Source organism: Camelus bactrianus, chromosome 3, assembly GCF_048773025.1.
Source record: "Camelus bactrianus isolate YW-2024 breed Bactrian camel chromosome 3, ASM4877302v1, whole genome shotgun sequence".
Taxonomy (NCBI): domain Eukaryota; kingdom Metazoa; phylum Chordata; class Mammalia; order Artiodactyla; family Camelidae; genus Camelus; species Camelus bactrianus.
The window spans coordinates 99,699,589-99,714,351 of NC_133541.1; the positions used below are offsets into that span (position 1 = coordinate 99,699,589).

The window sequence follows — 14,763 nt, forward strand, 5'->3', positions numbered from 1 at the left end:
TGCAGCACACCTTGGCCACCGCAGCCCACAGTGTCCCACAGTTTGAAGGCAGCTGTCTCTCTGCTTCGTGAATACAGCCTTAAGTGCGCTTCTGCCTCCTCATAGCAGAGCTGTCCTCACCCAGCTTTCCACAGAGACCAGAGTCCTGCAGCCACCAAATACAGGCCTCCATGTTTGAAGCTCAGAGGAATTTCATCCCATAGAATACTTCCCTTTGGATTATCAGTCAGCCAAGTACTAGGCTTCACCCTGTGTGTGAAGTTGGGTTTCCTGACTGATGAAGTGGAGGCACTGGCCTCACTCACACAGAGCACTGGACGGTCTCCTGAAGGTGCTGTGTTTCGAGGCTGACCGAGCCAGGGCTTGGCTCTGCCATACTGAGAAGCAGCCTTTCCTGTGGGGGCAGGTAGACCTGATCTGGGTCTTGAAAAACAAGGGAATTTGGCTGAGGTCCCCAAGGCCCTTACAGGTATTTTTCTAAGTAGCGAGGTTGCTGAACGTGGCTGGATTCTGACCCATGGGGTCCATGCAGTCTGACTGGACAGTCTGGGTGGTGAAGGAGAAAGTGCCGTGGGGAGGAGGAGCTTGGGTGTTTTTAAGAGGGGCAGGAAGTGCAGCACATGGGAGCGTGCTGCGTGGGGAACTCGGACACTGACATGTCAGTGCTACCTTCTGGTTGATTCTGGACAGACCAGGTAGCCTTCTCTCCTGCAGCTGCCTCCTGTGTAACATAGGACCAGTGTGTTCTCTGTCTGTGAGTGTGCAGGGATATCCAGACTTCAGTCTGGTGACGATGAAGAAAAGGGTGATGAGGGCTGAGTTGGGAGCAGCAGGCAGGTGCCTTGGCTTAGGCGGCATCCGTCCCACGTCCCAAGGTTCCAGGGAGGGCCCCGGAGGCAGAGCAGAAATCTGGAGGGGTTAGTTGGAGGAAGAAGGTGAGGATGAGCCCAGTGTTGAGAGAAAGCCAAGGGGTGGGGTGGGCACTGCTTTCAGGATCAGGTAAGCACGCACGGACGTTGCTAACAGGCTGGAGGGGTGGCTAGCAGCAGCCTGGGGCTTCACGGAGAGGAGGAGCTCAGCTGAGGATGTGAAAGGAGAAAGAGCGTGGTGTTTGCCATCACAGGATGAGCAGAGGGGAGCCAGCGGGGCTGGTGAGGGACTGAAGGTGGCCCCTGGAAGACAGCCCATGGCCTCTGCAGGGGAGTGCATAGTCTGGATTGACTGTGTCTGCTCCTCAGTGCCCTCTCTGTGCAACACTAGGCCCGGATGGGCTCCAGACTACCTGCCCAAACCCAAAGCAAGAGGAAGAGAAGAAGCTGGGTTGGTTTCAGAAATGCCACCAGCTGGTGTCACTAGAGAGAGGAAGGAGATGCCAAAGGAACCCTGGCAGTGCACTGTTGGGGACCTGGCTGGGGATGAAGGGCTGTGTTTCTGGCTCCTGAGGCTCAGCTTTAGGAGTTATACCAGTGCCAGGCACTCTCTGGTCTCCCAGCTCCTTGGAGGGAGGATGGTGATTTGATCTATCTGCAGCTCGATGGATTTGGTCAGTAGGAGCCCCAGCCTGAACCCAGGGCTGAAAGGCCTGAGGGGAGTCAGAACTGCATCAAAGGCAGATCTGATAGGGGAGACTGCAGGTAGGTCACAGGGCCAGGCCAGGCTATAAAGGAGCGCGATAACTAGGAGCACAGGTTAGAGGAGTAGGGCTAAGGGGGTCTGTAGGTAACAGTGACGTTGGGGAAGGCAGTCCAGGACTGTGGCCAGTGCCACCAGGGAGCCCAGATCAGTCAATGCCAGCTGCTCCCAGAGGCTAGAAGTTCAGGACGTGCTAAAACCGATAGGCCCGCCCTCTCTCCCTCCTGCCTACAAGACCTTGGCAGTGACAACAGCGGAACAACTTTGAGTGAGGCTTTGGAATCAGAAAGAAAGGCTGGATTTGAGAAAAATGTAAAATGCAAAACAGAGTAAGAGCCCTACCTCTCCCACACGCTGCCCTTAAGTTTCTTGGATTTATTCTTTTAGAAAGTTGTGTGAATATGAGTTTGTGTAAGTGTATCCTTTTAATTGTACAGATAAAACAAAGCATGGCTATATACCTTGCTTTGATCCCTTGCTTAATTTATTGGCAACGTGGAAAAATAGCCAATTTTTTTAAAGGCTATTTAATATTCTGTCCTATGGCATGCATTAATTTAGCTAATCAGTCTCCACTTGACAGACGTTGAGGCTGTTGCTAGTTGGGGGTTATTTTAATACAGCAGCAGTCACACTGTACACATATCTTTGAATAGTTGAAAAATTATTTCTGTAGAAAAAATCCTAGGTATAGATTTTCTGGGTCAAAGTTGTATGCATCACCACCACCACCCCGCATTCTCTTCCAAAGGGTTTCTAGTAATTCACACTCCTGCAAACTGAGAGTTACAAATGATAACAGAGCTGTTGTGAGGATTAAATGAGATATGTGCAAAGCTTTGGGCCAGTGTCTGCCAAATCAGGCTATAGGGTGGGCCTCACTGCAAACTGGATCACTTTGGGCCAGTCAAGTGCTGGGTTGGGTTTCATAGTCAGCTTGGGGAAGGGGAGGTGGCAGGATGGTCTGACAGCTGCTGAGCAGATGTCAGCTTCATTCACACATTAAGGAAAGATTCAGTGAGTACCTGGCGTGTGTGCGACACTGGAGCGGGGATGGAGCTGGGAACCAGCTGGGCCTGGCTCCCCTCCCGGAGCCCAGTCTGGAGAGGGAGGGAGATGGAAGGCAAGTCTCCACAGATAGTGCTAAGTGCCAAGCAGCATGGGACACTGCCGCTCAGAGTCCCCTCTGACCAGGTGTCTCTCTCCCCGCCCCGCCCCAGTGTACGTGTTGGAACGGGAAAGGAAGACGGACAGCGGGTGTCAGGCCGCCCTGGCCGCGTGCTGGGCTGCTCTCTGCTGCTGTTGCCTCCTGGACAACCTGGACTGAGCAGCCAGACCCAAGTGCGCCCTGCAGGCCTGCCACCCTGTGTTACTGGAATAAACAAGTAGTGCTGCACAGTTAACATTTTGTCTTTCTTTACAAAATACCTAACCTACAGACATTAAAATTTTAGCACCTATGATAGGCGTGAAATGGTATCTCAGTATTTGATTTTACCTCCCCTGGTTGCTAGTTACCTTGAACATAAATGTATTAAGTATTTGACTTTCTTTTACAAATCCTGTGAATTGCTTGTTACCTATTCTTAGCCCATTTAAAAAAAAAAATGGTTAGTCTTACTGATTTGTAGGGAGCTTTAAAAAAATACTTCCACACACTAATATTTGTCACGTTTATAGGCTTGCAAATATCTTCTTCCTATCTGACTGCCTCTTAACCTTTTTATAGTACATTTTCTAGTATGGAAGTTTTTAAAGGTCATGTTTATCAATCTTTTTCTCATGCTTTGCATGTACTAATTTTTGAGAAATCATTTTCTATTCCAAAATCACAAAGATAAGCCTATATTTTCTTCTAACATTTTTTCACATAGTTTTCAGCCACCTAAATTTGTATTTGACTGTGGTGTAGGACAGGGTTCTGGTTTTCTTTTTCCATTTGGATAGCTGCAGCACCAGTTGCTGATTTAGGTCATCCTTTACCCATTGATTTGAAGAGATTTGTCATATACCAAGTTCCCACATACGAATGGGCCAGAATCAGGAGTCTGGTATGATAAGCATCTTCCCTGTGTCCAGGATGTACCCCTTTTTCTTCAGAATTTTCTTGGATATTCCTGGCCTTTTACTCTTTAATCTGGATTTTAGGATGAGTGTGTCAGTTTCTATGGAAAACCACTGTGTTTGGCTTTAACTGGAACAGCATGTAATTTACAGAGTAATTGGGGGAAGAGTTGACGTATTTACAGTGTTGTCTCCTTATCATGAACATGTTATCTCTTCATTTTTTGTCTCCTTTTATATCCTTAGATAAAATCATATAATCTTCACATAGCTTTTACATATCCTTTGTTGGTTTTTAAAATTGGATGTTTTCTCTGGTATAGTTTTAATGCTACTGTAAGTGGATTTTTAAAAATTGAACTATAGTTGATTTACAGTGTGTATTGTGACTCTTTTTAAAAAATACTACATTTTTCGGTGAAAAGAATCTCTTCACTCCAGTCGGGTTACAGATTAGATTTTACCATAGTTTTGTTTTGGGACACTTTAAATTGTGGGAGGAGCAGCTCTTCAGTCTGCTCTCAGGGAACCACTCTCAGTCTACAAGGACCAGCATTCATTCAGTAGATGCCGAATAGCTCCAGTGTGTTACGTGATGGACCATACAGAAAAGACCCCATCCCTGTCTCCCTGGGGCTTAAAACTCTAGGGAGCGACCAGACATTAATTAACTAATCCCACAGGTGTTATTGACATTCTACTTTCCTATGAAGAGGGTATGTATTGCGATGAAAACATATAAAAAGGGGACAGTCTGCACATTCTAGGAGGAGTACTGAAAGATGAATAGGTGTTAACAGGCAAAAAGGTTGTAGGAAAAGCAGGTGTAAAGGCCCAAAGGCAAGAGAGAACATGGCTCACTTGAGAAACTAGAAGAGGAAACTGGCGTGGCAGAGAACAATGGGACATTGGGAACAGATTAGAAACAGGCAGGAGCAAGACAGGGGGCTCATAGCCCCACCTAGGGATTCTGGGTTTTGTCCTCTGAGGAGTGGGATACGACGGAAGGATTTTAAGCAAAGAAATGACATTATCAAATCTGCATTTTGGGAGATCGCTTCCATGTAGAGAGAATGCTTTGAGAGGGACACAGATTCACATGATGATGGAGAGACATGAATGTACTTGGCCTATTTGGAAGTAAAAACAGGACTTGGTGATGGACTGGATAGGAGGATTGCAGAAGAAAGGGAGAGTAGGCTTAATATTTGTAGATGTTTTCTCATTTGGGATTTTTATATAAAATGTGAGGCTTAATGGTTAAGATTTTTGGTTTTTTGTGTCCCAATTTTTCAGCATTAGTTTGAAAAGACTATCCTTTCTCCATGGAATTGCTTTTGCATATTTGTCAACCATCAGTCGGCCACCTTTATGTGGGTCATTTACTCTCCTCTCTATTCTGTTCCTTTGATCTCTGTCAGTCCTGCCGCCAATACTATAGGGGTCTTGACTACTGTAGCTTTGTATTAAATCTTAAAGTAGTGTGATTTCTCAAACTATATTCCTTTTCTAAATTGTTTTATTCTAGTTCTCTTGCCTTTCCATAAACTTTAGAATGAGTTTATCTACAAAAAATACTGCTGAGATTATGATTAGAATTGCATCCAATCTATAGCTCCTTAAGACCTAGTGGGTATTTAAATGGCATGACTTGCTCCCTCTTATGTGTCATAACCTCTAATGAAGCGAGGCAGCCTGCTCCTTCATTTGCTGTGTTGTGATTATTCCCACTTATGATCGATTACGCTGGTGCCTTTTGAAGTTTGGGAGCAAATGAGGTGTGTCTGTATCAAATTGGGTAGGAACAGCCATGAACATTTGACTAGTATGTTGAGGGGCTTGGGGGCCAGGTCATGGTCTGGGGCAGGTCAGCCACCATCATTTACAACCTTGTTCTCCGTGTGTCTCTCCAGAGCAGGTTGTGAGCAAGACCTGCCAGCCATCAGGGGAAATCTCCCTGCCTCGTGGTTGCCACAGGGTCATAGAACTGTTGTGTACTGGACGTGATCCGATTTTTTCTCTAGATTGGCGTAGCGGCGACACTCGTATTTGTTTCTCCAAAAGTTGCATTAGAAATATATTCATGACATATCGTGACATAATGAGTAACTCCCTGCCCTCTGCTGTAGTAGCGTCACCCATGACATCGGGGCTTTTCATGCTCTTCCCTTTGATCCCGCCGCTCACGCCCGTGGTTCCCCTGGTCTGTGTGAGGCAATGACACAGCCAGACGTGGAGCAGAACAGTGGGGTGCTGAGGGGTCACTGCTTACGTTCTCACCCTGTATACCTCTTCCATTATTGTTAATCTCCTCCCCAGTCTCTTGGCTGACTTAGAATAAAAGAAAAACTGATTTCTACTCTCCAAAGTAAATGAGAAACACAGCTGTTCTAAGGTGTCTCTTTGACTCAGGTATGTGAGTGAAGTCATCTGCCGTGACCCTGGCAAACTATTTGAACGTCCCTTTTGGTTGCTTATTTTCGTCTCTTACCAGTAAAAGTAGCAGCTCTTAGGTTTCACCTCAGATTTACAAAAAAATACTAAAATTGTCAGTAAGTTTCTCATTTTATTGAACTCATCTGGATGGAGCACCCCACCCTCAAGCTGTCTGGCCATCGTGGCAGCCCATGGCATTTCTGCCGGGGCCTGCTGTGGCCGCGTCGTACGGACGTAGGGAACACACTCAGGCCTGTACCTCTGTGAACAGAAATTGTGGAATGTCTATCAAAGTATGAAAGATGTTTGAAAAGTACTATATGGTCTATTTAAGAAACCTCATGATGAAACTTTTGTTTGTAAACTGAGATTTCTTTTTTTGACCCATCTTAACGATATTCACCTTTGTCCTCATCACGTTTTCCCATGTCATCTAAGGAAATAGCTTCACAACTGTCTTTCCGTCCTATAGAGGAGGGTGCAGAGGCTCCAGGAGGTCAAGCAACCTACTCAGAGTCACCCAGCTCTGGCAGAACAGAGCCAGGAACTCTCGGCTCAAGTCTGCAGGGCCTCATCTGGATCTCTTCTTTGGTCGGTAATAGTGAAGGGGGAAAAATGCCCTTATTTACTTTTCTTGTGCTCTGTAACTGGGGTGAGCTGCACTCTCCCGCTTGTGGAATAGCATGGTCTTTACAGGAAAGCCCCGAGCACTTCTGCATCTCTGGCCATGTGCCCCCAAACTGGCAGCTTCCAGCACTGCTTTGTGAGGAAAGTGATGGCCCTCGTGCGTTTTCTCTCGCGCCCTGTTTCTTGCCTTCTGTGGCAGCTCCACCTGGGAGGTGGGGGGAGGATGGTGTTTTCACTTTAGTATTTTGTGACCTTGGACAGAAAATGCTGTCAGCTCTACCTGATTCCTGCCCTTTTCCTTGAAGGAAAAGCTGACTGGAGGGAGCTGCCTCTGTAAAGACACTCTAGTGTTCTCAAGGAATTCAGTCCCTTTCCTGAGATGTAGTGAACAAGGCATTTTTGAGGTTTTGAGTTTTGAACTGATCACATTTGATTGGCTTTAAGATATAAGGAGAACACTTCACTCTTCAGTTTCTAGTCTTTTAAATGTACAGCATCACTTCTAACTCGACCAAGTCTCTTTCACGTTATGTTTCATACCGTGTTGTTCTGCGGACCTTGGTGTCCACACTGTCTTAATGATAGCCATAGGCTCATCACATCCAGGCGAATGCTCCCGTGTATGAGGGTTTCCTTACTCCCGTTACCTAAGAAACAGCTAAAGTTGTTTGTGTTCGGCCTTCCTAACCCCCCACACTCACACACAGCTCCTTGCCTCTCCCTTGGGTTGTCTCCCCCGTTTCTCTCTGAGCAGCTCTGCTGTGCCAGTCTCTCCACTTTCTTCATGTGATGGTTTGCGGCTGCCCATCTGAATACCAGTCTGCATGTGGAGTGACTGGAGAAGCCCCTCCCTGCACAAAGACCTGGAATAAGATTCTGGGTAATATTTTTTTCTGTAGGATGTCATCACATTGTGGTTCCTATTGATGAAGTCCTCCCTCCTTCACTCCGTGCCAGGCCCTGGGCCAAACACTTCACACTGTCTTAAGTTTTTGTCACAAAACGTAGACTCTTAAGCACTACTTCCCCCCTCCATTTTGCACGTGAGAAGACTGGGGCACAGGGGAGGCGGGATATAAAGCAACCAGGGGGTAGGATGCCCAAGGAAAGTCTGAAGTAGATTTCCTGAAGGGGTCAGTCTGGCTCCCCACCCCCGCACCGCCCCCAGGAGGTGCCTTGGGGGTGCTTACACTCCCGCTCGCCTGCCTGGAGACTGCTGAGCGGCTGCCAGGAGGGACCCTGAAATGTACTCCATCTCCCAGGTGACTGCTGGACCAGGTCTGTTCTGAGGTAACGGGCCCTGACTCTCTTTGGGACACACTCTGGAGCAGGGTGAGGGTCTGGAGAAGGGTGAGGGCTTGATCTTGCCCAACTACACAGACCTGGGATTTCAGGGAGAACAGGATGTTCACCCCTCCACGTGCAGCCGCATTCAGGTCACTTGCAGCCAGGGCTGCTGATTTGAAATGAGCCTAACCTGGATGTGCAGCAAGCACTGGGCCAGGACCTACCTTTGATTCACTACGTGACTTCACTTACCACCTCCCTTTTTTGAGCTAACCGTCCTTTTTTTTAGGAAAAAAGTGACTGGCCGTATGATACCCAAGACAGTTTCATTTGCATTTCTAGCATCTAAGACATTCAGTTGTGCCAGTATATACAACCAACCCTGTCTCAGTGGCCTGAGCAGGTCTAGCCCAAGGATAGGGCCCCAGGAGGTGGCGGCAGTAGAGTTCTACTTATTAGACTGGTAAATGTCCAGATGTACTTAATAGTATATTTTTTTCCGTAAATATCAAAAATAATTATCAGGTCTACTATTTATAGGACTGATTGGGGTCGACAGGGCTAAAGTATTAGCTGGCCTGTGAGGGAGTCTGGGGCCCACCTCCCACCTTTGGATGTGTCCTGACAGTGATGGCGGGCTGACTGATCATTCGGGTGGCAGGCAGTAGACACATGGCGGGGGTGGGTGGAGAACTGGTTGGGACTGGCCAGCTCCCAGACTGTTCTACCTTAAAAGTATCTTGGGACACTGAAGCAAGGAGAGGGACAGAGACTTGGGAGACAAAGCTGAAGCCGCACGAGGAGCAGGGTAGGCACAGAGGTCCAGGAGGCCTGGGGAAGGTCTGAGCTTAGCAGACAAAGGCAGCTGCTGCTGCAGAGCACAGGCCAAGGCTGTGCCAGTGCTGGCAGAAAGAGGAAAGTGGAATGTATTCCTCACCTCTCCTGCTCTGAACCTTCAGACTCCAGTGAAAACTACACACCTAGATCACCTCTACTATTTCTGGCCACCCTTCATCCCCTCATTATCCCCTCTCAGCCTACTTACCTGTTGCTCATGGCCTGCAAGGCAGGTGGGACAGTGGCACTGCCTTTAGGACATCCTTTCTCAGCAGCGCAGCCCCTTGTGCTGAGTAGTGTATGATCCCACTGCCAGTGCACACGCACATCTGAGGAAGGCTGAGGTGCACCCTCGGCAAGCTGGGTGTTCTTTCTGCCCCTGCACTGAAGGGGCAGGGTCCACCCTAGGGCTGTCTTGAGATTTTACTCACTCCTTAGGTGCTTAAAGATTTTCCCCTCCCGTCCTACCTCCTGGTCTGAGCAGTGGGAGGGCCGTTCAGCCTCCCCTGATACCTTCTGGAAGGCTGGCCTTCGGTTGGTTTAGGTCCTGGTGTAGAAGGTGGGTTGTGAGGGCAGCTGAGCACAGACTGTAGGCCCCCTGCCTTCAGCAAAGCTGTCATTTCTGCTGGAGGCATTTCTGGGGAGGTGCCGTAGCCGTGGTCATCTTAGCAATGGAGGAGCAGCCGCCCAGCAGTGGTCTGGGCTACAAGAGGCAGAAGAGGCTCTGTTACCACCTCAAAGCACTTGCTTAATCATTTAAAACGTCTGAGCTGAGCAAGTCAAGGTTTCAGATTCCAGGTGGGGCCGATCGTGGAACTCGAGCCTTTAGCTGAGGTCTCTGTTCACATTCCTGCCCCGGCCCCTGTGTGGCCTGGAGCTCCAGTCGCCCACTGCCTGCACACAACCAGTTTCTGAGTAGCCCATGGTGAATGGCACTCCTAGGGGTGTACATATGATAGTCCTAGAACTTGGGACTGCTGGTTGGTGCGGCTGGTGGCCCTGGAGAAGAGGGTTTGGTGGACAGGCACCCGGGCCCAGGGGGCTGCAAGCCTCCAAGCATCTTGGATTTATCGCCTCTGCTTCCAGCAGCGAGACAAGGAGGTGGGAACCTCTGTCAGAAGCTGCCTAGCCTCCCAAAGTTGCTCTGCACCCAGGAGTACCCAGGCCCCTGAGTCACAATGAGTCACAAGTGTATGCTCGTACACCAATCCTTGCCACCTTCCCCTATCACCACACTGTACATATTCAACGTGGCGAGCCGATTCATGGCGGGGGGGCGGGGGGAGCTGGTGATTTCAGAACTGTGCCATAAAAGCACGAAGTCGGTCATGTAGGCTCTGGGACCTGGGCATGTATGTTCTGGGTGGGTGGGTCCGTCCTTCCTCCCTTCATCCTTTCCTTCCCCCACTCCATTCATTCTCACCATCTCTCCCCTTCCAGTGTATGTCGTGGAAGACCAAAGAAGGGATGACCTGGGCACATCTACCTGCCTCACAGCCTGCTGGACTGCCCTCTGTTGCTGCTGTCTCTGGGACATGCTCACCTGACGAGCACAGCTCTCCAGTTCTGCCACCGCCACCGACAGCTGTGCCTGCCCCATCTCTGATTGCTGAAATCAATGACTAGCTCTGCACAGACACTTCTACCTTCAACACAGTGGGATTCTAGATTAGCAAGGGTTGCTGCTGTTTAATTCAGTGACTTGGTCTTTTTAATGTTCAAAATCCATTTCTTATTGGCCTTTCACAAATGTGCTAAATGACTTTAATTTTTTTGGCCAAAGGCTTAGTTATGAAATATATATTTTTAATTTTAGAATTATACATCCAAGGTAGTGGCATGATGTAACATACCACTGAATGATTTCTCTGCTAACACCCTGTATGTTTCAATAAATTTGTCTAAATGTCAGCTGTCTGAATTATTCCAGATAGTCTCTGCCCTGGGTTTCTCAACTAGTGGCCACTGTCCAGTATATGATGATCCAATTTACCTTTTCATTCTAGCTGCTTCTAGGAAGGCAGGGTCCAAGGCTACACATCCTTCCGCCAGGTCAGGGGGCCCTCACCAAGGAGCCATACTGGCTTCTACCCGGAGCTTAGGAAAGGGCATCTTGGTAACTGTGGCTGCCCCAGGGTCTGCTCTGGAAGGAGAAGCCACAGTCAGGGCCAGACTTTCTTTTCCTGCTCTGCCCTCCCAGAACCCAACCCCGCATTCCTGCTATGGGTGGAACACACCCCAGAAGAGAGAAGAGCTGTCTGTCATAGTACAAACTCATCAGCGAGGCCGTTCATCTCAGCTTTGGCCACAGGGTGGCGCTGAGCTGCCACAGCAGTGAGTCCGATTTTCCTTCTTTAGCTGACAGCTCCTTGCCTACCCTCTCTCTGCCTGCCCACCTTTCCACCCAATCAGCCAAGTGCTGATACATATTTAACTACCAGCTCTCTGTTTAAAAACAAAAAGCCATGATTTTGTAGCATCACCTGATTTCTGTGCAGTAAATGGTCGGTCCCACGGAGCTGATTTCAAGCTACCAATATATCCTCCTGAACATGGACTTGGGAAGAGAAGTGCAGGAGCACACTGTTACGTAGGTTTCCACCATCAGATACAACAGACTGTTTAACCTCAAAAACACAGATAATGGCCAGATTTAGTAATTAGGATAAGTTCTGAATATTTATTAACCTCGTTTTTAATATAATTTAATTGTAAATTTAAAAACTCAATTTTTAATAATGCCTATTAACAACTGGCTTGCAACAAAATCCCTGAAAATTGACTTGGCTCTCCCGAGCCAGTACAGTCCAGCTCCAGCACACTACTGCCCCTATGCCTCCTGGAGGCCTCAGGATTATAGTGTCCACCTTATGACATTGGCCAGAGGGAGACCGTCTTAGAAGTGCTGCTGGTCTAGTACCTAATTTTCTTTTACAATGTTTGGGAATCTTTAGGCAGACTGCCACTGAGGAACCACCATTCTATTCACTTACATTCAGCTATGCCCTGGTCTCCTTTTCTCCTTACCTGCATACTACATGGAGGCTCAGAAATTGAGGGATTTACTGAAAGGAACGGAGGCAGAAAAAAGAAGAGGGGAAGGCTTCAGTGCAGAAGGAGCAGGACCACAACCCTGGGGAGGAGGAGGGAGGACTGAGGTGTAGACAGCCACTGCCTCTCTGGCCCTGTGTTCTCATCTGTCAGCTCAAGAAAAGCAAACTTAGCGGAGTGGGACAGATGTCTTTTATTGGTCTGACCAGCATGACTAGTAGTAGGCCCAGGCAGAGCTTCCCCTCTCCTGGCTCCCATCTCCCCTCTCCTGGCTCCCATCTCCCCTCTCCTGGGATTTCATGACTCACCACCAGGGAAGAGGGGTGGCAGGCAGAGCCAGAATAAATACAGAGATGGGATATGAGAGGAGCTCCAGAGTGACGCAGAAAACACAGGGTTACCAGACCATCCAGATAAAACGTCCATCAGGCCGAGCAGAGCAGTCTCCCTATATAGGCTCCTCTGCCCCTGCCAGGAACAGGAGGGGCTGGGAGAAAGCGCTTCCTCTAGAGGCTTCCTACTGTGCCCTTCGTGCCATCAGCATCTCCCGGATATTGTCCTCAGCTTCCTTCACACTCCGCTCCAGGTAGGATTTTTTCTGCTACAATATGAGAAAGAAACAAGGGGTTAGGACCAGGGTGAATGTGCCAGGTTGGCAGGTGCAGTTTTCATGCCCAATGGTTATGGCTTCTCTGACCACTGACTTCCAGGAGCCTATGGTCTATTGGGAACCAGGTATACACACCTGCCCAGTGGGTTCCCCCACCTCCGACCCATGAGCACAAGGGAGGGGTCCCTTGGTACAGGAAGCAGGAGTGCTCTGTGGAAGGCAACAGCACTCTTCCCCCAGAAGGAAGCAGACTCTAAAAACAGGCGTCTTGGTACATGAAGTTACACCAGATAGACAAAGGCCAGGAAATTCCAGGACAAAGCGCTGGCCCCATAACAGACTGTCTCTCAAGGTTTTCCATGGCCCAGGCCAGGCGCCTGTAGCTGCCACTGCTGCAGAATGGACAGCATACCCTCTGCTCTGTCCAGTGAGATGACAAGCTGCGTTGAATACTGAGAAGCTGTATCACACGTCTCACCAAGGCAGATGAGTCAGGATGAAATCTGCTTTTCTACTGAAACTGCTGCTTGCCAGGAATCCAGGACAGTGACACACTGAGTAAAACAGACCTTTTGGAAGTTTACCTCCTACCCCATCTGGGTCCTAAATTAAAAATCTCAACTTAGACAAAGAACTTTACTTTCAAGAGACACATCTGGACCAGGATTATGAAAGATTAGTCAAAGGAAATGATGTCTGTACATTATTTGCCCTGTGTCACCCCAGAAATATGGTGGCCTCACCACTGGTCCCTGCCCTGAGGACATGGTTATGGCTACATTCCCACTTAAGACATGAAATGAAAAATAATCCCCTCCCAGGCAAGGTGCATGTGACTGGGCCACACTAGAGCCAGCAATGCAGAGCCCTAGCGCAGATGCAGTTGGTGAGTGCCATACCTCACCCTTACCCCTTTTACCCAAGCAGCTGGGGGTTCAATTTGACCACTAAAGTGCCCAGATAACCATGGAAGCCAGGGAAAGGCTGGGGCAGAAGACAGGGGAGCAGCCTGGTCTCAGGCCTTGCTTGGGAACTGATCCCCAACCTCTGACACAGGAAAACACAAATGAATGCTTCTACTGCCCGAGGCCTTCACCATTAAACCTCTCTGGTGCCCCTCTACATACTCCTGCCTCTACCATCTCCCACTCTCTGTCCAGATATTTATTAAATGATACATTTAAAGAATTTATAGTTTCCCTTAGGTGCCAAATATTGTGGTATCCACAAATCTTTATCACAGTTTTTGTGTGAACCTCTGGTTCCTGTTTGTCTCCTAACTTCAAATTTCCTGAAAGGCTAGAAAGAGCCATATCTCTTTACTCATCTCCCACACAATTCCTCACAAAAGAACAGGCGCTCCACAAAAACTCATGGTGACCATGATAATTCAATAGCCATAAATGTAGACTGTTGCTAAGGAAATTTGTTTAATTACGTTGCTAAACCTGATACAGCCCTATCATTGTGATATCAGAGTGTGAACTTAAACCTCCTTTGTAAACAATCGTTAGATTTTACTTGCAGTGAGTGAAAACGAGGGAAATACTAAAAACTCCTGACACACCACTGAAGAATGTACATGTACTAATGTTGCAGAGCAGCCAGAGCAAGTGCCAGGCATCGCCTGGGCACCTTTTGGGCCCCAGCTGTGCAGAAATCTAAGGAAAAGGCTAGTGGAGCAAGCGGGGCTCTACACCTGCATTAAGTAGTCATCCACGTACGCAGCGACCCAGGTCTGCTGCTTTCCATCGCTGCCAACTTGCGCCAGCTAGCAAAACCACAAACTTGGAACATCAGCAGTAGCTTTTCTCCCTACCGCCCGCACAGGCTTCTGGCCAATCAAATTCAGGTTGTAATTCTCAGCTTTAAAATTCTCCATTCTATCACATCTCTTCCTTCTATCCTCCACTTCTAGTTTCATTACTTTTCTATGATTTTTACCACTGCTTTTCCTAAAGTCTGCAAGTTTGAAAAACAATGTAAAATGAACTTGTCTATCTTTAAATCTCTAAAGAGACATACTGGACACTAACTTTTTATCCTACCACAGATAGGGCATTCCTAGCATAGAGGGACCTACTCCCTAACTGTATTTCAATAGTTCCTGTCTCACCCTCAAACACATCTAAGCCCAGAAGACCCTCATAGTCAAACCTGGACTGAAACACTTGATGTGTGTTGAACTGTGTCTCACAAAAAGATATGCTGAAGTCCTA

At 48.2% G+C, this 14,763-nt stretch overlaps 2 protein-coding genes across 4 annotated transcripts in view; one reads left to right on the forward strand and one right to left on the reverse strand.

Annotated features, from left to right (window-relative positions):
• CYSTM1 (cysteine rich transmembrane module containing 1) overlaps positions 1–10,794 on the forward strand; it is a 106,420-nt gene extending 95,626 nt beyond the window's left edge. For 2 of the 3 annotated variants that reach the window (XM_045507964.2, XM_074360778.1), the window contains exon 4: positions 10,324–10,794. In XM_045507964.2, the coding sequence (XP_045363920.1) occupies positions 10,324–10,430 (107 nt within the window). In that variant the 3' untranslated portion in view covers positions 10,431–10,794. Of the gene's footprint in view, positions 1–2,852; positions 3,036–10,323 lie in introns of those variants that run through there. The other variant, XM_074360777.1, reaches the window with a different exon arrangement.
• Positions 10,795–12,109: 1,315 nt separating this feature from the next.
• PFDN1 (prefoldin subunit 1) overlaps positions 12,110–14,763 on the reverse strand; it is a 59,540-nt gene continuing 56,886 nt past the window's right edge. Inside the window, exon 4 of the mRNA XM_010971737.3 lies at positions 12,110–12,535. Within this exon, the coding sequence (XP_010970039.1) occupies positions 12,452–12,535 (84 nt within the window). The 3' untranslated portion in view covers positions 12,110–12,451. The remainder of the gene's footprint in view (positions 12,536–14,763) is intronic.